At 32.3% G+C, this 24,023-nt stretch overlaps 6 protein-coding genes across 7 annotated transcripts; 3 read left to right on the top strand and 3 right to left on the bottom strand.

Moving 5' to 3' along the window:
- The first annotated feature begins 574 nt into the window (after window positions 1-574).
- LOC140179421 (uncharacterized) lies at window positions 575-2,653 on the top strand. Its single transcript, XM_072218301.1, has 3 exons — window positions 575-970; window positions 1,139-1,289; window positions 2,265-2,653. Exons 1-3 carry the CDS (start codon window positions 575-577, stop codon window positions 2,651-2,653), a joined length of 936 nt encoding a protein of 311 aa, XP_072074402.1.
- A 4,259-nt stretch (window positions 2,654-6,912) lies between these two features.
- On the top strand, window positions 6,913-9,908 carry LOC112751342 (uncharacterized). 2 transcript variants are annotated; one of them, XM_025800441.3, is made up of 9 exons: window positions 6,913-7,111; window positions 7,203-7,377; window positions 7,782-7,849; window positions 8,099-8,246; window positions 8,331-8,411; window positions 8,500-8,586; window positions 8,831-8,916; window positions 9,395-9,515; window positions 9,614-9,908. In XM_025800441.3, the coding sequence occupies exons 2-9, from the start codon at window positions 7,267-7,269 to the stop codon at window positions 9,689-9,691; spliced, it is 780 nt and encodes a 259-aa protein (XP_025656226.1). In that variant the 5' UTR covers window positions 6,913-7,111; window positions 7,203-7,266; the 3' UTR covers window positions 9,692-9,908. The 2 variants fall into 2 exon arrangements, with proteins under 2 accessions (XP_025656226.1, XP_025656224.1); XM_025800439.3 differs by having other exon boundaries at window positions 6,950-7,377.
- A 959-nt stretch (window positions 9,909-10,867) lies between these two features.
- On the bottom strand, window positions 10,868-14,942 carry LOC112751341 (tetraspanin-2). Its single transcript, XM_025800438.3, has 2 exons — window positions 14,327-14,942; window positions 10,868-11,451 (listed from the first exon to the last, which is right to left on the bottom strand). The coding sequence occupies exons 1-2, from the start codon at window positions 14,822-14,824 to the stop codon at window positions 11,140-11,142; spliced, it is 810 nt and encodes a 269-aa protein (XP_025656223.1). The 5' UTR covers window positions 14,825-14,942; the 3' UTR covers window positions 10,868-11,139.
- LOC112749255 (uncharacterized) lies at window positions 14,901-17,481 on the top strand. The gene is made up of 4 exons (XM_025797516.1): window positions 14,901-14,933; window positions 16,484-16,699; window positions 17,004-17,105; window positions 17,200-17,481. Exons 1-4 carry the CDS (start codon window positions 14,901-14,903, stop codon window positions 17,479-17,481), a joined length of 633 nt encoding a protein of 210 aa, XP_025653301.1.
- Window positions 17,482-18,549: 1,068 nt separating this feature from the next.
- LOC112749254 (F-box protein AUF2-like) lies at window positions 18,550-19,614 on the bottom strand. The gene has a single exon (XM_025797515.1). The coding sequence runs from the start codon at window positions 19,612-19,614 to the stop codon at window positions 18,550-18,552; it is 1,065 nt and encodes a 354-aa protein (XP_025653300.1).
- A 560-nt stretch (window positions 19,615-20,174) lies between these two features.
- Window positions 20,175-23,308, bottom strand: LOC112751340 (1-aminocyclopropane-1-carboxylate oxidase 1). Its single transcript, XM_025800437.2, has 4 exons — window positions 22,968-23,308; window positions 22,659-22,882; window positions 21,017-21,231; window positions 20,175-20,798 (listed from the first exon to the last, which is right to left on the bottom strand). Exons 1-4 carry the CDS (start codon window positions 23,067-23,069, stop codon window positions 20,404-20,406), a joined length of 936 nt encoding a protein of 311 aa, XP_025656222.1. The 5' UTR covers window positions 23,070-23,308; the 3' UTR covers window positions 20,175-20,403.
- Window positions 23,309-24,023: the final 715 nt, after the last annotated feature.

Raw genomic sequence — 24,023 nt, 5'->3', positions numbered from 1 at the left:
GCAACTCAAGGATTTGCTAGATGTTGGGTTCATTCGTCCATTGAAGACACCTTATGGCGCACCAGTCTTGTTCCAAAAGAAGCATGATGGTTCATTGAGACTATGCATCGACTATCGAACACTTAACAAGGTAACCATCAAGAACAAATACCTCATTCCTTTGATAGTCGATTTGTTTGATCAACTTGGTAGAGCCAAGTGGTTCTCAAAGCTAGATTTGAGGTTAGGATATCACCAAGTGAGAATTGCTGATGGTGATGAGCCTAAGACCACGTGTGTCACGAGGTATGGATCGTATGAGTGGTTGGTGATGCCTTTTGGCTTGACCAATGCTCCTGTGACCTTCTGTACCTTGATGAACGAGATCTTTCAATCTTACCTTGATCGGTTTGTAGTGGTCTACTTGGATGACATTGTTGTCTATAGCAATACCTTGGAAGAACATGTAGAACACTTACGAACTGTGTTCAAGATCTTGTGAGAGAATAACCTATATGTGAAGAAGGAAAAGTGTTCCTTTGCAAGGGACGAAGTCCACTTCTTAGGACACATCATTAAAGGTGGAACTCTCTGCATGGATCAAGGAAAGGTGAAGGCTATCAAAGAATGGGAGCCACCAAATAAGGTATCTAAATTGAGGTCATTTCTTGGGTTGGCTAATTACTATAAGAGGTTTATCAAGGGATACTCCGCCAAGGCTGCACCATTAACTAATCTTTTCAAGAAGAATCACTCTTGGGAATGGTCAAAGGAGTGTCAAAAGGCATTTGATGAGTTGAAGGCTGCTATCACAGAAGGACCAGTACTAGCACTACCTGACTACTCAAAGGTATTTGAAGTCCACACTGATGCTTCTGACTATGCTATTGGAGGGGTTCTGATGCAAGAAGGACATCCGATTGCCTTTGAGAGTCGCAAATTGAATGATACAGTGAGGCGATACACCGTCCAAGAGAAGGAGATGACTGCGGTAGTGCATTGTCTGGGAGCTTGGCGTCACTACTTACTTGGTTCACACTTCATCGTCAAGACAGACAATGTAGCTACAAGCTACTTCTAAACTCAGAAGAAGTTAAGCCCGAAACAAGCTAGGTGGCAAGACTTCTTGGCTGAGTTTGATTTTGAATTTGAATACAAGTCATGCAAGACTAATGTGGTAGCAGATGCGCTGAGTCGCAAGGCTGAGTTAGCGGCCATTTCTATGGTTGAAGGGGATATTGTGCATACCATCAAGGAAGGGTTGCATCACGATCCATTAGCCAAGAAGTTGGTAGAGTTGGCTAGAGAAGGTAAGACCAAAAGATTTTAGTTAGAAAACGACCTTCTCTACACTAAAGGGAGAAGACTATACGTCCCTAAATGGGAAAATCTAAGAAGAAAATTAGTGAGAGAATGCCACGATACCAAGTGGGCTGATCACCAAGGTCAGCGAAGGACCTTGACACTCATTGAATCTTCTTATTATTGGCCTCAAATGAGAGATGAAGTGGAGAGCTATGTGAAGACTTGTCTTGTGTGCCAACAAGATAAGATTGAAAACAAGACACCAAGCGGGTTGTTGGAACCTCTGCCTCCATCAGAGCGACCGTGGGAAAGTGTCTCTCTAGATTTCATCTCTGCCTTACCGAAGTCCGAGGGGTTTGGATCTATTCTCGTGGTAGTAGATCAATTTTTGAAGTATGCTACCTTTATACCTGCTCCTACTGACTGCACTGCAGAGGAAGCAGCACGACTATTCTTCAAGAATGTGGTGAAGCACTGGGGATTGCCTAAGAGCATCATTAGTGATCGAGATCCACGCTTCACAGGACGACTATGGACAGAGTTTGTCAAACTCCTTGGGTCGGAGCTTCATTTTTCAACAAGCTTCCATCCTCAAACCGATGGGCAGACTGAGAGAGTGAATGCCTTACTCGAGTGTTACTTGAGGCATTTCGTAAGCGCTAATCAGAAGGATTGGACAAAACTCCTCGACATTGCTCATTTCTCATACAATTTGCAAAGGAGTGAGTCTACAGGGAAGAGCCCATTCGAGATTGTGACTGGACAATAGCCGCTTACACCTCACTCTCTTTCTTCCTCTTACTCAAGGAAGAGCCCTAGAGCTTATCATATGATTAACTCATGGAAAGAACAAGCAGATGTCACTCGTTCTTACCTCAACAAAGCTGCCAAGAAGAAATGGGCAAATAAGAAGAGGAGGCATGCAAGCTATCAAGTGGGAGACAAGGTAATGATTAAACTTCTTCCACAATAATTCAAAGCCTTTCATAAGGTTTATAAGGGCTTAATCCGCAAATACGAAGGGCCATTTGAGATCATTAGACGTATTGGGGAGGTTGCTTACAAAGTACAACTCCCTCCCTCTATGAAGATCCACTCGGTCTTTCATGTGAGTATGCTTAAACTATATCACGAAGACCAAGATGAACCGAGTAGAGGTGACTCGAGTCGTGCACCGCCTGTGGTGATTAGATCCTTTGATAAAGAAATCGAAGAGATCTTAGCTAATCGCATCGTGCGACAAAGAGGAGTACCACCAAGTATCCAATACTTGATCAAGTGGAAAGGACTCCCGATAACTGAAGCTAGCTGGGAAACTCGTGAAGATCTGTGGCAATTCCAAGAACACCTAGGGCGCTATCATGAATAGAACGCGACGAGGACGTCTGCGCATTAGGTGGGGGGAGAATGTCATGGTAAATTTTAGAAGGTTAAATTTAACAGTGTTTGTAGAATTTTCTAGAGTCTTTGAGAATGCTCTAGATGGTTCCGGAACGTTCTAGAATGTCCTAGAAGGTCCCGGAATACTCTAGAAAGTTCTAGAATACTCTGGAAGACCATAGAGTATTCTAGAAGAGTGTGGATGTATATAGGAGTATAAAGAGTAGTATGGAAGAATCTAGAAGTATTTAGAAAGTTGTGGTATGATGGATATTTGTAAAGAAGGTTCTAGATGATTAATCTAGGCCGTTGATTAGATTTAATCCTAACCATCCATTGAGGAGGTGGATGGCTATAAATAGGAGGTGAGAGTTAGTGTGAGTGTGTGTGAATCATTTGTAACAAACACTTGAGTAATAAAGTGTTCTTCCACCAAGGTTTCCTTCCACCAAATTAAAAATAAAAAGTGAAAGAACAAAAAAAGTATTAAGAAAAATAAAAAAGTATATAAAGAAAAATGGATTGGCCACAAATCTGAAAAGAAAAAAGAGTGTAACTACATACAAAAGAAAAAAAATTAACAAATAGAGAACCATTGAAGACTCAAAAGATTGGAAGAATCATGAACAAGACGGGTGAGGAGATAAGCAGCGAAAGTGGAGAAGAAAATTCAAAAAAAGAAGCAATCAAAACCAGGAAGATTGGTTCGCAGCTTATATTGCAATGTAGTGATAAAAAAATTGTGGTGGATCATCTTCGAAAAGAATCACAAAATGGAAGAAACCACCCAGACGAAATCAGTATCAGAACAAAATTACGAGGTAGAAAGAAAACAAAATCAGTGCCAGATACGATAAAAGAATCTATCTAATGGTGTAACTCGTGTTTGAGGGAGCCTTGGGAGGTTAGAAGATTATGTTGAAAATAGGTAAGAAATAAAGCTACAATTTCTTATGCTATGTTATTCTTATTGTTTTTATGTTGTTGTCTGATGTGGTTTTCTTTTGTCTCTTGATTTATAGTTGGTCCTAATGATAATGTTAAGAGTAAAGTATCATTTTTGTCCCCAACATTTGGGGTAAGTCCTATTTGTGTCCCTAACGTTTAAATCGTCCTATTTGTATCCTTAGTGTTTATAAAAGTGATTCAATGTTATCCTACTATCAATTATACTAACAAACCAGATTATATTTTTCAATTATTCTCACTTTGATGTATTCATTCTCAATTAGGTCTCACTTGGATGTGTTTGATTTTAATATTATACCCACTATTTGTGTTTAGATTCAATTATGTCCCTAGAAAAGTGAATTATGTAACTGCTGTAGAAATTAGTTTTAACATTTGATGAGCTATTTTTCGGAGTAGATCATCGATTCTATCCCAGACATTTGTATTCTAACTTCAAGAAGAGATTTTTAAAACTCAAACTAAAGCACTCATGATGTGTAATTGACGGCAGGATAACATTGAATCACTTTTACAAACGTTAGAGATACAAATAGGACGATTTAAACGTTAGGAACACAAATAGAATTTACTCCAAACGTTGGGGACAAAAATGATACTTTACTCTAATGCTAAAAGGGGTTGAACTTTGGATCTGTTGGATTCTTAGAAATCTGTGTAATTCTTTTTATTTTGGGTTGAGTTTTTTATTACTAAGGATAAAAAAAATAAATAAAAATATAGTTTGATGGCAGAAACAAAATACATTATAAATAATGAGAATTTCGTTCAATATTTGATTATATAAATCTAGTACATTTTATTTATCTATTTTAGGGATGACAACACTATTTAAATTTGCGAGTACTTATTCGTCCCTATCTGCTAAGAGTGAATTTTTAGGGGGCGGAATTTTGGATGGGACGGGATGTTGTTGGATTTAGATAATATCCGTCCCGATATATATATAATATATATAAAATAATTAGTAAAATGATTAATAATATATTAATATTGTATCATATTTAAGTTTTTATTTTAATTTATGTTATGTATGTAATGATGGTTATATAAATTTTAAAATTTTATTTTATTTATTAGATTTTAATAACTAGGTTCAACCTTTTATCACAGGTAGAAGTAAAACAGATTTTATACTAAATATTATAGAATAAAACAAAATCGGATAGAGCAAAAATCTAATCCTATCCACCACATTGTCACCCGTAATCTATTCTATGTACTTGCAATCATATAGCTCGATTTAAAGTCACATTTGGATTATATATATCATTCAATTCATAGCATACACATATTCATAGTTGCTGCAAGCTTGTAAGCAATAATAGATGTGTTTTTCTTTCATGATGCTACTGGTGATATCTTTTGTCATTAAATGAGAAACTTTTATGGTTCACGATCCTCAAATATGAAGTAATGTTACCTTCATTATTGTAGAGCCACCTTAGTACCTAATCGCACTAGAAACCAGCACGTTTAGTTTAGTTATATTTGATGGTGTAGTACTATTTATCTTTCATTTATTCGGCTATTATTTAGTGAAAAAGATTAGAACTTCTTTCTATTTTTGTTTGTGGTGTAAAATATATGATGATGATGAGGCTAGAATAATATAAGATGTGCTTTCCACTGTTGAGCTTTGATCACTGTCTAATTAGATTGATGTCAATGGACTATTATAGAAACAAATGTGCTCATCAGGTTAAATTTGTTACATCGACAATATAATTGACAATAATAATAAATCTGAAAGAGTATATAAAGAATAAACAAAGATAAATAACGTTTTGTTATGTTTTTTTGATTGATTAAAATTTATGAAGATAAAACTATATATATATATATATATATAGTATTTGCCTATGAAAAATAAAAAAAAAGATAAAAATAAGATAATAAAGACTAAAATTGTAACTAAATTTATGTATTTTATTAGGTTGAATTTGTGGAGCGTAAAACTTTTTTATCGTTTTCATGGACTAAAGTAAAATAATAATTTAATAAATAAAGTCATGTTATATCGACGGTCTCAAATTACTTTGTTTCCTCTTCGAATTGTTTTAATTAGAAGCCATTACAGTTAGGTATATATAATAAATATAAACTTTTCTTGCTTTTTAGATTGAATAATCAGAATTCTCGATTTGTTTTTTGGCAAATTAATAAAATCTTAGTGATGAAGTTCAAAAGTTTACAATAAGTGATTAAATGAAATTGATAAGTGATCACACAGCTATTCTTTCCACGAAATTGATAAATGAAATTATAGTTCAATTAAAAATCTTTTTTTTTAATCAATATCAGTTAAATTTTTTAATTATGAATTATTTTAGCCAATTCAAAATTCGTATTTAGTAGGGTTTTTGTACCACATTCTGCTATAAAAAATGTTATCTATGATGTTAAAAATTCTAAATCAATTTCTCACTAAAAAAGAAATAAAATAAAATAGCTCATTCACAATTAGTCTGTTGGTTTTTTTTTCCCTTGAGTATGCTAGGCTATGGACTAAGGTTATAATTTTGTTGTTGAAAAAAACTGCAGTCAATCAGTCATCATTTTTTAGGTAAAGAAATTAATATGCAAGTAGATCCATCTCTTTACACATTTATACATGTGTTAATGTTTTTCTAGAAAAAATTATTTAATAAAAAAAATAATAAAAAATAATCAAAATTTATTTTATTTAATATTTATTAATTATTAAATAAGACAAGTTTTATTTATTTTTTTGTCTCTCTAGTATTATCATTATGACAAAATGTTCTCCATATCTTTCATTTATGTACAAAAATCTAGATGATCAAATTAAAAACAGGGTCCACAAAAAAATCACTGTAATGAAGTTGACTCCTCTAACTAGTCATTTATGGTCATTTTTGTGAGTAGTAGGGAAAGATTGTAAGTGAGAGTGGTGCCAAAGCCCATTTATGTAACAATCTCTATTCTCAAGAATATTAATACAAAAAAAAAAATCCCAAAAAAACAACTACAAAAAATAATGATAATAATAATAATAATGTCACAATACTATGTATTAAAATATAAAATATACATTAAAAATAAATTAAATTACATTATACATAAATATATAATTACTTATTTTAGTATATAAATAACATTTCTGATTAGAAAAACCTTTAAACCAAAAACTACCTCTTAAATTTTTTGTTAAATTACGTGCCTTTAAATTTCTAGTATACAATTATAATAACATGAGTTGCATGAAATTTAACAAAAGAGAGTTTTAATAGAAGTAGGTTGAATTTTAATTTCAATATCAACTTTTGAAACTTGAAAAATAAATGTCTTTTCTACTAGCAGCATCACATAAGATTAAGCCACGTAAAGTGGATATACATCACTCACTTCACTTGTATTGTGTGCATGTTGTTGTGTAAGATCAACGGTGACAGTTACTGTTCAGTTACTTCAATTCGGATAGAGTCATGGCTCAGTGTCTCTGAACAAGCTAAGGGTCGGTCCAACATGACCAATTTTATAGGACTAAGGTTACCACTTCTTGGTGCTGACTTTTCTTCTTGTTCATGTTCATGTTTTTCTAAAAGGGCGCAAATAATTCTTCTGAAGAAATGGGACAAGGGTGGTTTTGTTAAGGCTTATCCTCGTCGCATGGTTTTGGGCATTGGTGCTTCATTCTTGGGTATGGCCTCTTCTGCTTTTCAGGGTTCCAAATCATTCATTGCCTCTGCTAGGATAAACCCTGGTCCATCTGTTAATGAGGTCATTAATTCTTTCTTCTCATTGGAATTGGATGCTTTTCTTTGAAAATTTGGATTACCATAGTGTTCTAATTTTGGGAGTTTGCTTTTGTTCATGTTCTATTGGTGCTCATAAGCTGAATAATCAATAATTGAGTATATCAATGTATGAAATTTGCTTCATGATTATTGATATGTGAAATAATTGAATCAACCAAAGAGTAATTGATTTGTTACAGTGCTGAATTTGGCAATTTGCTCCCTATACTAATGGATGAATATCAGATTACAACTTGGTTCCAAAATGTATTCCATGGCTTGAATCTTGTGTTCTAGTGGTTGCTTGAAATTTGATCAAAAGTTAAGGCTTTTAGGGTTTCGGGTTTTGGGTTTCCTAATGCTTTGTGCCATATTCCCATGATGCAGATACTGAAGAATGTGGAATGGCCAGAGCAGTTCCCTTTCAAGGACGAAGATTTCCAGCGCTTTGATGAGTAAATTTCATCACTGATTTTCATTTTGCTCTGTGCCCTCCATTTGTTTATGTATAGATTAAGGATCCTGAGTTCATTGAACAACTTTAGAAATTCTGTATCATCCGAATGTGACTCTATCCGGGTCTTGACAGAATTTCTTGCACCTTATGGATTATCTAGCCTTAGCAAGTAACAATCATGGATTATATTATATTATACAAATCTTATTTAGTGCTTGTATATAATACCAGAAAATTTTCTGTTTAGGTCTTCAGATGCATTGTTCTATGATGCGCCTCGATTCGTGACACACATTGATGACCCTGCAATTGCTGCCCTGACTAAGTATTACTCCGAGGTTTTCCCACCTAGCAACACTCCTGGAGTTAGTATCTTGGATATGTGTAGTAGTTGGGTAAGAGTTCTAGTACTATAACCTCGGTTTATCTTGTGTTGCATTGCATGTTACATATTGTCATCAATTTTCGCTTTGCATTAGGTCAGCCATTTTCCACCAGGCTACAAGCAAGAACGAGTGGTCGGATTAGGCATGAATGAAGAAGAGCTTAAGAGAAACCCAGTAAGAAAACGCTCTTGGAATTTCTGTTCTTACACAGAAATGTTTTTATGTATGTAAATCTACTAACAGGAAGCTGTTGATACTGTAGGTTCTCACAGAGTATGTTGTGCAAGACTTAAATGTGAACCCCAAACTTCCGTTCGAGGATAACTCTTTCGACGTAATCACTAATGTGGTACAAATACATTTCCTTATATCTTAATTTGTTGGTTGAATCTTGAAATCGTTTCAAGTTCTGCAACTTGCTTGCCATTGTGTCATATATCTAAGATGTATATTTCTACTGCATTTTGTGTTGGTTTTGGATCGTTTTGGCAAAAAATTGTGTCCAAGTTCTTGCTTGGTATATATGCCAGCCATTTAAAGACTTCAGAATTTTGACATAACAGAAGCTTAAAGAGTTGAAAAATGGCTTGCAGGTTAGTGTTGATTACCTGACAAAGCCTCTTGATGTGTTCAAGGAGATGCGCAGAATACTTAAGCCAGGTGGACTTGCAATAATGAGGTGATAATCTTTTCAACCGAGTTATTTTCGATTTTAAGTCTTGATGCCTATTATATACAAACTGATAACCTGATAGCTACATCAGTGGCTGATTCCACGGTTTAAAGTTTAAACCTGAGACCTTGAAGTCACATAGAGACAACTCAATCGTTGCTCCAAGGCTCCCATTCCACTATCAAGTGTCAATGCATAGAAATTATTTTCCACCTAGTATTCAGGATCGATATTCTAGCTTAAGAACTCAGGTTTAGAAAAATGCTAAAGTGCTGCTATAATGGTCATGTTTCAATGGTCTACAAGCCATGTTACCCTTCAGTTGCAAAGTTTCATTTCAACATCTACCATAGCATGGAACATATCTTTCTTTGCTTCCTACAGCATAGAGTCAAATTAGTCATCTTTTCTGAAATATCACTTCTATGTTTAATGATTTGTTTACTTATCTTTTCTTGGTCTTGAATCTCTTATGTCCGATTAGCTTTTCGAACCGATGCTTCTGGACAAAGGCCATTTCAATATGGACATCAACTGGTGATGCTGATCATGTTATGATTGTTGGGGCATACTTCCATTATGCTGGAGGCTTTGAACCTCCTCAGGTAATTCAATCATTGATATTAATATTCTATCTACGTGGTTTGGTTACAACTTTCTCATTAAGTTGACACATTTTGGCTGCAATGTTTTTATAACATAGGCTGTGGATATATCTCCAAATCCAGGACGCTCTGATCCTATGTACATTGTGTACTCGAGGAAGCTCCCTACAGCTTGAGATTCGAGAGTGATATAAGTTGCGAATTCAAGACGTTGTATCTACTTGACAGCATTGAATCTGATGGGAGAATCTGTACCTAGTGCATGTCGTTTTTTCTATAGCAATGTTTCTTGCTATTTTCACATAGCAAATTAGCAATGCTTCTTGTGCACTAGGACCTTCATGGTAATGTTACTCAAAATCTGCAGAATAAAATATAACTATTATTTTTTCCTCCTCTGGTGTGGTGGGATCTCAGTAAATGCATACTTTACAATCTCAACTTTCAAAATGCGCAATTCGATATGTTTGAAGTTGTCAAAGGATGAAACATAAATTCAGCAAAAGAATTCTTTTGCATCATTTGACAACTTCCGGATGTCGAATTACACTTTGAAAAAATGGTTAATTGCATTTTTCTTGTAAAAAAAAGAGTAATGTATTGAAGTTTATGCAGCATAGATTTTGAAGCTGTTTAGTGCTTATTGCCCCCAGCATTGGACACAAGCTTGAACTCTAAGCTCCTGATTTCTTGTACTCTACACTAACGCATAAAAAATATTGCTAGTTGTGTTAAGATCTTTCTTTTATTTCAAATTTTCAACGTGGTAGATCTTGAAAATTCAAAATCAAAAGGCAATTTGTTTCTTCACAAGTCAGTAGTGTCGGTTTTCTTTTTATTGTTTTTTGCCTGGCCATGCATTAAAAGTTAAATACACCTAAAGTGGGTTCCCTCACTTCCCCACACGGATTTCTTTTTATTGTTGATTCCAGAATCAAAGTGTCTCATTTTCAAAAGTTGTATCCAAGAAACCATTCATATTTCGAGAATTATATACGCTTAAATCCTAAATTCTCCAAAAATAAAAATTCTTCAATTAAAAAAGAAAAATTGACTAATTAAAAATTAATACTCTTTTATTATCATTTTCTACCCAGTTGTTTCAATACATGTGATCAAAACTTTGGAAGACATCACAAAGGTTTAGTTACTGGTTAGAGAGTTCAAAGTCTTATAAAACCTTCCATCAGAATCAATTTGATTAGCGACCATTTCGTACAATCATTGTAACTGTCCACAATGAATAACAAACAATTTTTAACTCATACATATAGTTGATAACTATAGTGTAAAAAAGTCAGTAACTTCTAAAAAAAAAATTATAATTCCAAATAGCAAAGTCAAAACCAAAATTCCAAAAGAATATACACACACTAAGGATAAGTGTTCTTACAAGAACAAAAAACTAGGTTGATTTGATCATGATAAAAGAAAAAAAAACAAATTTGGGTTGGTCGATTAATCAACTCACTCATCCACTTAAGTAAGAGTCGGGAGTTCGAATATCATCTTGTACATGCAGCAGCTCATTAACCAGCGATAAATCCTTAGATGGAGCTCAAATCAGCTATGAATTAATTCTTGATCTAAAAAAATGATAAAAGGAAAAAAAAATTAAGATTTATTAAACCCAACCCGTTTTGTAACATTGGAAAAGGTGTTGTGTTTGAGCATTGTTGAAGGCAGTGCATGCAATGAGATAGACGAAAATGAGAAGAAGCAGAGCAAGAATGAGAATGAAGTTGGCTCTTCTCCACTCTCTTCTGAGGTTTCCTAATAAGCCAGCCTTGCATGCATTGCAATTGTAGCAGAGTTGACTCTGGTCATTGCTCCACATGTTGCAATCTGTGTCTGCCATTGGATTTGCATTGTTTACCCACAATGTTGGGTTCACATAGTTGTAGCCACATGAACTTGGAGGTTTGCAGCACCCTGACTGCAATTCATTAAACAAGATTGTAACAAATAACATAAAAAACAATTAGGTTCTGTTTAGCAAGTCTTTTAGGATATAAACATAGAAATATGAAATATCAAAACAGAGATATGATAAAAAAAAAATGTATCTATATATCCATTATACTGTTTTTTTTTTTAAATATTTTTTCTCTATTCATCTTTTCTTATATTTATTAAGATCTGACTTCAATTTTAAACACATATTATCTATTTCTATTATGGCTTTTAACAAAATCATTATTGATTTGGATATTCTATTAATTTTTGGATTTTTTATTGAGGGTTTAGATGAGTTTCTTATGTATAAATTTAGATATTCATTTGCATGTTAATGTGAGTTAAAAATGAAAGAGTATATATTGAAATAAGTCTCTAAAAAATTTTTCATCAAACGTTTTTGTCTTTGAAATTTTTTTATTATATTGAGATACCTGAACTTTATAAAAAAAACATATATAGGTCATTCTGTTATACTTTTGAAGATTTATTTGTCCAAATAAAAACAACGAATCTAACTAAAATAGAAACTTATATATTTTATTTTTATAAAGTTAAGAAATTTGCATATAATAAAATTTCTGAGATGAAAATGTTGGATGCAAAAAATTCTTAAAGATCTATTTGAGTATATACTCAAAATAAAATTTTAAAAATATTAGTGATATTGGTTTAGTATTAAATTTTAAATTGGTTCAGTTCAGCATTTTTACTGTTTAAGAAAGAAAATCGATCAAAACCAATGCAAAATGGTTTGAATTAGTCAAAATCGATACGAATTAGTGCAAATTAGTTAAAATTGCAAATCAACTATTAGCAAAAGAAATTTTATTCTTAAGTTTGAATTTGGGTCTTCTTGTATGTGCAGTAATTTAATTCATTATATTTGTCCTTTTTTTTAAATATATAATATATAAAAATTAAATTATATTCTTAAAATTTATATTTATTAATTATAATTTAATCAGTTCTACCAATGGCTTAATGGCTCACCGATTGAACTAATAATCAATATGTGACCGATTCGATGACTGATGGATTTAAATACTATCCTATAGAGGCCACAAAGTGGCAACTATGACAGACTTTTAGCATCACGTGAATCACACTAACTATATATTCAATTCTTAGCTGAATAATTAATTAATAATGCTGGTCTAAATTTTCATGATTTCCTCACTATGGTGACTCAGTTAGTAGCATTTTTCAGCTGGCATAGACCTTTATAGGGACACAATACAATCATATTTCTAGTACTATATTTTGGAGATGTCCCACTCAGCACTAGGATATAGCTGATGTCAATGAAGGATCTATAGTACTCCTCCATTAATGATGCATTTTAAAGTCATTCTTTTTTCCAAATAAAATGCAGGTGCAAGTGGTTCTTTAAAGAAAAGGGCACAAGTTTTACCTAGGTGTGTATAAGATTGGATTTTTATTATTAACCTCAAATTTAACCTAACATATATCTTTTCTTTTTTTTAGTAATAGGCAAAGTCTTACAGCATCAAATTAAACCTTAAACAACGTATTAAACGCATGTCATATATGGTGGATCAGGTTAAGGATATCCTGTTTCACTGTCAGTGCAAATCTGACTGAGAAATCTTGTTCTTATTATAGTCATATATGAAAGTCTGTGTTTTACTATTTAATAGTTCTGAATATCAGATCAGAACTTAGAAGAACATGTAAATGGTGACATGTCACATGTAAGTCTAAGAATATTGTCTAAAGTCAATGTAATATTTTTATGACAATAATGGATCTACATAGTTTGGTTAGAAGGAAGAAAAAGGAATCCATAGACGGAAGAAATTTGGAGTGCAAGTACAACAGAATAATGCATGATTTAGTTTACTTTAGTAAAATAAAAGTAGAAAAACCATTAAAGTAACTAAGCCACCAACAGATTTGATATATATATATATATATATATATATACACACGGTTGATATTCAGTAGACATAAACCCTGAGAATAACAATGGTACTCTAGGTTGCCAAAAAAATGATTGAAAATGATACAAAATGTATTGATAAAACTATGTTTAAGGAAGTGTTTTAACATGAAAATACAGAAATACAAATAATAATAGAATTTAATTTTGATGTATTAATAGTATAAAAAATTTTATAGCACATCTAAATATGTATTATTATATAAGTAAAATTAGTTATTTTTTTATCATTAATGCGTGAATGATCGTTTAAAAAAAATGGTAATCGAAGGATGGTGTAAAATAGTTTACATCATTAATATAACAAAATTAAACTTATAATAATAAAAACAGATAATTTTTTTAGAATAAAGTATGTTTTTTGTCTTTAATGTTTTTGAAATTTTTTAAAATTATCCCTAATATTTAATTTGATCCCTGTCATTAATTTTTTTAAACCATCAATAATTAGTCAATTATTTTTTTCCAATTTTACTCTTAACCAAAATCCTAATTTTAACCCCAATCTACTTGTAAATTCTAATTTAATCCCAAACTTTCAATTTCACCCCATCATCTCATCCTTCTCTCACCATCTAATTCCCCACCCCCCCTCCTCCCCTTTTTCTTACTACTTGTCACTAAATTTTGAATAAACATTAAATTAAATTGAGAGAATTTTATCACATCACTATACATTGCATTCAATCACATTTGTTCTTTTTAAAAAATCATTTACGCGATTAATAAAAAAATGAGTTATTTTTGTTTAAATAATGTTACATAGTTGAATATATGTGTAAAACTATTTTATACTAATAGTGTATCTAACACTAGATCCAAATAAATTTGTGTCTTGGAAAAAAAATTACCAAAATGAGGAGATGATATAGGGTAGCAAAGAAGGACTAACTTGTAAAGGAGAGATATGAGAGTTGAAAAACTGGTCAGCAGTGATGAAATCCTGTGTGAGCTTAATGCATACATCAGAACCAGCCAAACAAGCCCTTATCTTCTCCCAACTTCCATAGCCAGTGACATGGTTCCTTAGCCAAGAAGAAAACCCGTCAATCCTTGACTCCTTGTAGCCTCTTCCAGGAACAGCATAACTTCCATCAGGCCTAGTAACAACAAATGCAAACACAAGTACGAACAGCAGAATTCCTATGAGAATTGCCATGCAACAAAGGTAAAATCCCAAAATCCCTTGTTTGTTCCAATAAGCACCAACAAAGCCAACTAGAGAAACAAGGAGGATGAGGATTCCGAGGACGGAAACCGGCCACCGGAAACTGTGGATGCACTCATTGTCTGTCTTGGATGCTAGCCATATCCCTGATGCTATGATGGGAATTGAGGCCAAGAGGGCTATGAAGTTTAGCACTGAAGTGATGTTGTTGCTTACTCCCATGTTTTAATTTTTCTGTTGTGCTTTTTTGGCTTTCACTTTTTCCTATGTTTTTCCAAAACAAAGTTTGTTATAAATAATGTCGTTGTTGGAACAATGGAACTACTTACCTGTAACAGCTTTCTAGCAACAACTATGGTGTTGCAAGTTGCAACCCTCTTTATGGTTTTGTGTTAAAAGTTGGAATATTCAGGATACAATACTTTAACTTGACAGGGTTATATATTTGTGAAAAAAAATATTATGTGTATATTAAAATTAATTATTAAAATTGTTATTATATATTTGTGTATAAATATATATTTAGTTAAATTTTTTTAATGTGTATTTTGTATTTTAATATATATTGTTAAGGAAAAAGTTCTTACGGGTTCATGAATATATCAATGAAAATATTGTGGAAAGGACGAGTTTCTTGGGATAGTTCTTCTTTATATATTAGGCTGAAAAAAAAAAAAAGATATAACGAAATGTATCTAAGGAATAAATAAAGAAAAAAGGTAGATAAAAAAGTGATGTTAAAACGGAATTGGAGAAAGATGCAAAAGATGTGTATGTTTTTTTGTTTCTATTTTATTTGGATGATAAAGATTATAGTTTTTAAAATTTATGATACACACTATTATTTTTTTTTTCAGTGCATCTAAGATTTTAATAAACTATTTCCTTCCTATTATGCTACCAGTACTGTTTTTTATTTTTAATTTTTTTTTATTTTACATTCTGCCCAGTGTTCAGTACTGTCATATTAACATAATATTGAAAGATTACATTTTTAGTCATGTTACATGAATGACAATTTAGAATAATATTTTTGTAATCAGGTCTTAATGTAGCTTTTAAAAGGTTATTGGTTTTTTTAACAAAATGAACACATAAATTTTATAAATATAGAAATCCTTTATAATAAATATAAAAAACTTTAGAAAAAAAAAATCATAAATTCCGTATAAATAATAGAACACTTAAATCTGTAACATATTGTATTGTTCTCTTTAGTAATAACCATCTGGGTATAATCTAGTTAAGTAAAGACTACTATCTGAAGCTACATATGTTTAAATCATTGTTACTTAAACTCGTAACACTTTTTCTTCATTGTTTTACGTTTAAAAAATTCACAAGTTACTTGTAACCTTTATATGTTAACTCATGTGAACAAAGATAGCTGAGCGTGAAGGAGGTTATAGCCCTCCCTTCCAATACAAAGATAGTACTCCCATTTAATAATGAGCTGCAACCGATTGGTCAGGCGGCAGAATTATTGAGTGGTTTTATCGGGAGTTTGGGTGCGGATTATTCCCAGTTCCCCATACACTTACGCAGTTGAAAGCTGGTGAGCAAAGTAAAGAGGGAACATGCGTACGACATGCTTAAGGTACAGCTTTAAAGCTTCTACAATTTAAGCAATTTTAGTATTTGGTATTTTTTTTAAGGTCTTTTGCATGGGTAAATTATATGGGTAGTAAAATTTTTATATTGTGTTTTTCACATAATCATTTAAGCACTTCTCATTTATACGTAATTGCGACTGCTTGTACTAGATTTGAGGGTCATACTTTAACAATTTAAATTAGCTGTAATGGTTGTGACATTTCTTCAAATTATTAGTCTTATACTTGTTCGTTGATCTTCGTTAATGACAATGTATACTAATTGCAGCGGGTCTTTTACTATGAGGATGATGCCGGAGGAAAAATAAAGTACGATATTTTGAAGAGAATAGGAAAGAACTGGAAGGATACAAGACACCACTTGTTTCATAGGTATTACAAACAAATAAGAACTTATGAGAAAAATTTTCAGCATCACCCGAAAGGAATAGACAAAAATGATTGGAAAAAGTTCATTGACTATCGCCTGAATGAAGAAACACAGGTAAGCCTTGGTATATTTTATTATTTCCACAAAAAAAAAACATGTTTATACAATTTAATTCCGTTACATTTTATATTCAACTTTTTCTTTCTCATTTACATTTATTTTGTTATTTGTTCATAGAAAAAGTGTAAACATAACACTTTAAATTAGAGCAAGCAACTGTACACACATACCGGGGACTCCAAAACATTAGCAAGAAAAAAAGACGAAGTGGTAATAAGTCATTATTTGCATTAGATTTTGATTAAGCTTCTTGAAAAATGTTGTTGTTTACTAAATTGTGTCAATATTAACGATATAGGAGAGAGAGCAAGGAAGGCCCGTTGGTAGAGGAGAGTTGTTTATCATGACTCATAAGAAAAAAGATGGCTCGTATATCCATCCCGATGCGCGTGTTGTTAGTGTAAGTCATGTTTGAAAATTTGAAGCAATATATAGCTTACTGTATATATCGTGCTATTTTTAACTTCTTCCTTTCCAATGTTGTATATTTGTAGGATGTAATTGCGAATGTTGAGAGGCAGGATGGATCCTCTAAGTACCTTTCACAAAATGACTCGCTAGCACAAGTTCTTGGAAAGGAGCACCAAGGACAAGTTCGTGCCCTAGGTGTTGGACCATGTTCCACCCAAGTCTTTGGTAACGCTACTGGACAGCCGTCGGGTTCTGCAGAGTCCAATGCAGAGGATAAGAGGATGATCGCAGAATTGACGGCTAAGCTAGAAGAAGAGCGGGCGAAGAGACAGTCAATACATAAGGTCTTGGGATATATAGTCTAACAGTTAGGAGACAATTTGCCAGTTGAGATTGCTGAAGAACTGGCTTTTGTGGGCGGTACATCGGACTCGTCATGCGCAGGGCCATCTTCATCTGGCAATCACGACCCGCAAGAAAAATTTTGAACTCCAATTAATGGTCTTGGATACTTTTACATTTAAGTAGGTTTAGTACGTTATGCTTATTTTATTCGACTTGAGCATTCTTAGTTTATTTTGGATGATGTTATGACAATTTCGTTATATATGTTATGTTTGCATTCGTTTAATTTGGTTTGTTATGTTAATTGAGCTGTTTTACTTGGTTGCAATTTATTTTAATTAGTTAAAACGTAAAAAAAAATTAAAGTTTAATAAACATTCTTTGTCAAAATAGGCAAAATAATAGAAAATCTAAAATTTTAATGGAAAATTTGAATTTGGCGGCGGTTTTGAAACCGCCGCAAAACTATAATATGGTTTCTTCCCGTTCGACATTTAGCAGCGGTTTGTAACCGCCGTAAATTGAATAATAGCAATTTTCCTTCACATACTGCGGCGGTTAATAACCGCTGCCAAACCCAAATTGCATTTTGCGGCGATTATTCCAGCAGTTGACTAAAACCGTCGCTATTCATTTTGCCGCGTCCTATCTTCCGGCGTTTCACGAAACTGTCGCAAAATATTTTGCGGTGGTTCAAAATCGTCACTAAACGGCTCCTGAAACCGCCGCTAAATGCCGTTTTTGTTGTAGTGAACAAAATTAAAAAAAAAATAACAATCCACTTCTAAAAGTTCATTTTATTGGAATGCAATTTTTTGTGCAAAGACTAAACCGAACATACACATACACTATATATACAACTATACAAGTATTTGTACATGTATAATTTTATATACTTTTAATATATATTAAAAATTTTAATTTTGATACACTAAAAATATAAAATATTTTACACTTTTGTTCATAAAACTCTTTTACAGTGTCTATATCAAAATTAAATTTTGAATAGTTGATTTGATAGTTAATGCTTAAGTATAGCAAATTTAATAACTAAACTAATTGCAACGTGAAAGACACTACACTAGTCTTCACTGCAACTGACGATCAACAGGTGTGGAGCTCCACCTCCATGCACGGCGGTCGGCCTTGGGAGACTTCATGATCTCTCTTATCCCCTCCGTGAACATCCTCTGCTCCCTTGCATCACTGTCAAATCCAAAGTCAACCAATCTGCTATTAATATCCATAGGTCGAATCACGATGAACATCGCATCTTTCCACATGCATTTCGCCACAGGTAGTTCCAATAACGGCACGTACCACATCTGTAACAAATACACCGCTTCTTCTCCCTCTTCTTCTTCTTCCCTCCACGAATCTCTCATATCGCCAATATCATCCTCCGTCATCGATAATATTCCCTCCCTCTTCGCATCCGTCACTTTCACCTTCTTCAGCGTTGCGAACTGTGTCGCCATCTCCCTCGCTAGGCGATATCTCGCGTACGCATCTCTGAAGCTCAAGTTCATGCGTTGCTCCCTCTCCTTGAACTGTGTTAGCGCCCCCGACTTCAGACACCAGTCGCCGCCGCCGACGAAGTAGCGAAGCTTTTTCGAGCAGCAGAGCAATGTCCAACTCTTTAACCTGCCGCTGAATCTGGCTTTCCACTTGAAGATTTCGTCACTGGATCTTGTAATCCCGGCGTCAGTAATATCGGAATGAATCTCTACCCGGAGGTACGAGATATGGCTGAATAGTCTAAGGCGCCGACACGGAGTATCGTCGGAGGAGAAGGAGACTTCTTGTTTGTTGCTGGTGGTGGGGGCGGCAGTCGGAACATAGCAGTTTTGGAGGAGTTTGGTGGCTAAGTAATTAACGCCGGATTTAACGTGTTTTACGAAATTACCCTTGTTGTTGTGGTTCCTGTCGAGAGAGTGGGAGTTAGAAGAGCGAGGGACAATGAGAGAGATCGATACGACGTCGGTTTGGGGGATGAGAGAGGCAAGATGCTTGTTGATGGAGAAGCACCTAATAAGGGTCTTGGCATCTTTTACTTTGTTGAAGATAATAAGGATTACATCGTCTGGAAGAAGCTCAAATAGATTATTATTTGATTGGTGGTGTTTTTGTTTCAGTTTAGAAAGAAAATCCATGCCTGATGATGAAATTCAAACGAATAGAATGAAAATTGACAAGGTGTAAATGATTATGAAAATTTGGGGTGGAATATCATACGGTATATAGGTGTATATGTAAGGGTAAAACCGTAGAAACTTGACACCAACAATTGTTTTTTCTTGTTATTATTGTATACAGAATCTACAGATTATAGAATATCCCTGTTGCGGGATGTAGTTGAACATTTTGTTGCCAACAATAATTTTCAGTTTCGTCAGCTGTTGTTTTCACATAACAGAACTTTTGGAGATCATGTGAACAATTTGTGTTGGTAACAATTAACTTAATACCTAATTAGTTAATCAATATTTAACTAACTCTTGATATTAATGTGCATATCAATCGCATTCTCCAATAAAAGCCAAAAAATTACTAATGCTATACCCACCATAAAAAGTAACTTTAATTTATTTGGTGTTACCGTTATTGTAATGACACATTACCATATTTAACGTTAAAAAAAGGAGAAAAAAATAAATATACAAAAGAAAACTAAAGAAGTGTTTCTCATATAACCTTTTCCCCAACTATGGAATTAACAGAAGAAACAAGTCCATTTATTAAAGTCCTCAAACCAAAACATATTAAAATAAAATAATAACGAGATACTAAATACTAGTAATAAGGAAAAACGAAACGTGTGCTAGACTGCTAGGTTACATTTTTCCTTATCGACTTTTTTCCTTGGGGGAAACTACAAAACAACTAACATGAAGTTACAAAATTAAGAAAGATAAAAGTGTAATTAATAGTCCTCCTTTAAGCTAGACTATATTATTATTAGTGTGAGCATGACCATTGCCCATATTCTTGATGGCTTCAAATCTTGGACCCTTCTCACCAAACTTGGTCTTGCCATAAAGGTTCAAGTAATCACCATAGCAATAGTGACTTGGATACAAAAGTTTAGGTGCAGGAGCAATAATGGCATCGCCAATTGGATTATAGAAACTTGCCATTGAAAGCCTGCTACCATCTTTATCAGGCATGACCCTGTGCACAACACTCTTGTACAATCCATTGCTCAGAACTTCAATTTGGTCACCAGTGTTGACAAATATGGCATTGTTCTTGGATGGTGGAATCTCAACCCATTTACCATCTTTGTAGAATTCAAGGCCTCCAACTTTGTCATCTTGGAGCAACAGAATGATGCCACCTGTATTGACACAGCAACAACTTATCAAAACATTTTAATAATAATAGTAATTTTATAGACCAAACTTGCATTGGTAGTTGGTACTCAAATGGTTTGTTATTGATTTTTTTTTATAAAATATATCCGATTGACATCAATTGCTAAAATGATTAGAACATTAATGCTACTGAAACATTCCATAATTTTCCTATATTATATTCTGGATGGCTATAGTGTACCTGCATCGGTGTGCTCCCTCAGGCCTCTAACAAGCTTTGGGTTTGGACATTGAGGATATTTGGCCACTTTTGTACCCATGACTGGTCCAATGCCATTAGGACTAGAGAATGATTTCTTGATGAAAGTTTTCTCCAATCCAAGGTTCTCACTCATGAGCTCAGATAATTTCTCTGCTAGAAGAATAAGCTGTGCAATGTACTCATGCATTGTATTGCTGCATTTTGCATATATGTACACTTAGATTATGTATTCATATGTATGATGTCGAGGGAAGATCTCTGGTGGCTTAAATTGTGATGGCTAAAGGTGACTTTTTTGTTGACCAACAAATACTTTGTCGACATTTGGCGTTCGGCAATGCAAGAGAAGCGTTAGTCATAAAACTAATGAATTAGACTATTATTTGAACTTATATTTAAAATTTTATAATAATATGTAATTTTACCTTCATTTAAAAATAATACAAAAAATTATTTGAACTTATATTTAAATTAAATATTATTTTAAAATTTAAAATTTATTTTAAATATAATCAATTAGATGTAGTTTGAATATATATATATATATATATATATATATATATATATATTTTAAATTTTAGTATAAGAATTATATTTATTAATTTAAATTAAATAGTGTATAATTTTAAATTATAAGTTAGTATATGTAAATTATATTAATTAATTTATTATTAATTTTAAGAGTAACTAATTAAAATTAAATTCTAAAAATTTTATTTCAATTAAGCATGAAAATTCTACTATTAATTTTTTATGAAATATTCAAAAAATTAATGATAAAATTGTTATGCTTAATAGAAATAAAATTTTCAGAGTTTAATTTTAATTAGTTATCCTTAAAATTAATAATAAACTAATTAATATAATTTACCTATACTAACTTATAATTTAAAATTATACACTATTTAATTTAAACTAATAAATATAATTCTAAATATAAATGTTAAAATTTAAAATATATATGTTTAATTATATTTAAAATAAATTTAAAATAATATTTAATTTAAATATAATTTCAAATAGTTTTTTTTGTATTATTTTCAAATGATCATTAAATTATATATTATTATACAATTTTAAAGAAATAAATAAAACTCATCGAAACAAGAGGCATGATCCAATAATAAATTAATGAGCCACATGAATAAAAAGTAGTTTTTGGGTATGCACTTATGCTTTTCCCCTTGGCGCAAGAGTTAATCTCATTCATTAGTTTTATGACTAACGCTTCTCTTGCATTGACTAGCGCTAGATGTCGACAAAGTACTTGTTGATAAACAAAAGCTCACCTTTAGCCACCACAATTCAAGCATCTCCCCTAATGTCAAATGTGAAAGAGAATGAAAAATAATATTTGCATAATTTTGTTTGATTCTTTTTCTCTTTTAAATACATTTTTATGAAAAAATTTTTTTTTATATTATTTTATTTTTATCAATTATTTTTAATATCAAAAATAAAAAATTATAAAAAAGATATATACAAAAATGATGTATATACTATTCTTTTATTCTTGTAGTTCAATGTAGCTAAATAAAATTTAAAAAATAAGTAAAATAATAAGAATAATAAATAAAAGATACTAGATGAAATAATAGATGTGAAGATTTATTAGACTAACCAAAGTTCATCAGAAATGCTTGGGATTTCCTTAATGTTAGATTTGGGGCGATGCCAAATGAAGAAGGTGGTTTCCCAATCTTTATCAAAAGTTTTTTCTTGTTTCTCCAATGTTTTTACTAATTCAGACTTATAGAACCCATCTTTCAAGTTTTCTTCATAATATTCATTGACTAGTTTTTTCACCTTCTCCATCAAACTAGTGTCAATGTCATGGTTTTCTATCTGCACACAACAAATAATAATAATATTGAGGAAATTATTAGAAATAGTACAAATCTCTTGTTGGAATAAAATAATTAATGATTACCATGAAAAACCCCCACTTTTGACAAGCTTCATGCAATAGTGCCATGGTCTCACTCCTTTTGTCACCATTGAGAGTGCTGAAATCTATTATAGGAATAGTCATCCTTTTTGTATCTTAAAATACTTTGATGTTTGGTTTTGTTTGGTTCGATGGTTTTGATGTTTGTTTGATGAGGATGAAGGTTGGCTAGCTAGATGGGAGTATTTATATAGTGTTTAGACAAGGTTTTTAACTTTTCGTAATTAAAGTAGTCATTGATTAATAACTAAAGCTTAATAGGTTTGGAGTCTACATGTAGCAAAAGACTTCAAATGAGTGAACATTTTGAAAGTGTGTCAGTGCCTTGAGAATGGAAACACAATTGATCTTATATATAAATCATTTTTTCATTTTTTTTAAGTCCAAGTTCATTTAATTTCACTGCTTACTTAGCAAATTGTGCTACTCAAATTTTTAACTTTTCCTATTCCTATAGACAATATGATTTTTTCCTTGGTTTCTAAGTTTTAAATTTAGATCTAACTCTTCAAAAGGAAATTTAGAACACATTAAACCCTATTTCATTCAACTCAAGTGTTGTTATTGTTGTTTTGTACATGAAAATATTTTTTTTAAAAAATTTCACCATAACAAAAAGTCATATCATGGATTAATAGGTTTTATTAACAAGTTTCTAGCTAATTAGATAAAAAAAAAAAGAGAGTAATTCAAGTATATAGATGACAAAAAACCAAAACCAGGTGCAGTGTGGCATGGAGAGAAACTAAGAAAAGTTATATTCAAACAAAATTGCTAGAAAGAGAGTACCAACCAATGGGCGGTTTTTGTTGGATGTTGTTGTAATCTGTTATGTCATATCAATATGTCATAATAAACCATAAATATTAATATCCAAATCATGCCTCAACATTTATGTGAAAAAAAAAAAAAACAAAATTCGCCTTGATTTTTTTTATAAAAATTAATTTTGTGTATTAAAAATAAAATTATTATATTATGTTATTCATATTAAATTAAAATTATTTAAAAGAATAAATTCAAAATTCAATATAATTC

The sequence above is a fragment of the Arachis hypogaea genome, chromosome 15 (assembly GCF_003086295.3).
Source record: "Arachis hypogaea cultivar Tifrunner chromosome 15, arahy.Tifrunner.gnm2.J5K5, whole genome shotgun sequence".
Classification (NCBI taxonomy): domain Eukaryota; kingdom Viridiplantae; phylum Streptophyta; class Magnoliopsida; order Fabales; family Fabaceae; genus Arachis; species Arachis hypogaea.
Note: the sequence above shows the minus strand (reverse complement) of the source record. Positions and strands in the feature narration are given on the sequence as shown.

What these genes read in the sequence shown, in the direction of transcription:
- LOC112749255 (XM_025797516.1), top strand. Translation starts at nt 14,901, where the DNA reads ATGTCGTTGTTGGAACAATGGAACTACTTACCT. An exon ending in GCCTGAATGAAGAAACACAG is followed by an intron (nt 16,700 to 17,003) that starts GTAAGCCTTGGT and finishes TTAACGATATAG; the next exon opens with GAGAGAGAGCAAGGAAGGCC. An exon ending in CCGATGCGCGTGTTGTTAGT is followed by an intron (nt 17,106 to 17,199) that starts GTAAGTCATGTT and finishes GTATATTTGTAG; the next exon opens with GATGTAATTGCGAATGTTGA.
- LOC112751341 (XM_025800438.3), bottom strand. Translation starts at nt 14,824, where the DNA reads ATGGGAGTAAGCAACAACATCACTTCAGTGCTAAACTTCATAGCCCTC. An exon ending in CTCATATCTCTCCTTTACAA is followed by an intron (nt 11,452 to 14,326) that starts GTTAGTCCTTCT and finishes AATGAATTGCAG; the next exon opens with TCAGGGTGCTGCAAACCTCC.
- LOC112749254 (XM_025797515.1), bottom strand. Translation starts at nt 19,614, where the DNA reads ATGGATTTTCTTTCTAAACTGAAACAAAAACACCACCAATCAAATAAT.
- LOC140179421 (XM_072218301.1), top strand. Translation starts at nt 575, where the DNA reads ATGGATCAAGGAAAGGTGAAGGCTATCAAAGAATGGGAGCCACCAAAT. An exon ending in AAGAGAAGGAGATGACTGCG is followed by an intron (nt 971 to 1,138) that starts GTAGTGCATTGT and finishes TTTGAATACAAG; the next exon opens with TCATGCAAGACTAATGTGGT. An exon ending in GGTAGAGTTGGCTAGAGAAG is followed by an intron (nt 1,290 to 2,264) that starts GTAAGACCAAAA and finishes AATAATTCAAAG; the next exon opens with CCTTTCATAAGGTTTATAAG.
- LOC112751340 (XM_025800437.2), bottom strand. Translation starts at nt 23,069, where the DNA reads ATGACTATTCCTATAATAGATTTCAGCACTCTCAATGGTGACAAAAGG. An exon ending in AAAAGTGGGGGTTTTTCATG is followed by an intron (nt 22,883 to 22,967) that starts GTAATCATTAAT and finishes TGTTGTGTGCAG; the next exon opens with ATAGAAAACCATGACATTGA. An exon ending in GAGGGAGCACACCGATGCAG is followed by an intron (nt 20,799 to 21,016) that starts GTACACTATAGC and finishes GTGTCAATACAG; the next exon opens with GTGGCATCATTCTGTTGCTC.
- LOC112751342 (XM_025800439.3), top strand. Translation starts at nt 7,021, where the DNA reads ATGTTGTTGTGTAAGATCAACGGTGACAGTTACTGTTCAGTTACTTCA. An exon ending in CTGGTCCATCTGTTAATGAG is followed by an intron (nt 7,378 to 7,781) that starts GTCATTAATTCT and finishes CCCATGATGCAG; the next exon opens with ATACTGAAGAATGTGGAATG. An exon ending in GATTTCCAGCGCTTTGATGA is followed by an intron (nt 7,850 to 8,098) that starts GTAAATTTCATC and finishes TTTTCTGTTTAG; the next exon opens with GTCTTCAGATGCATTGTTCT.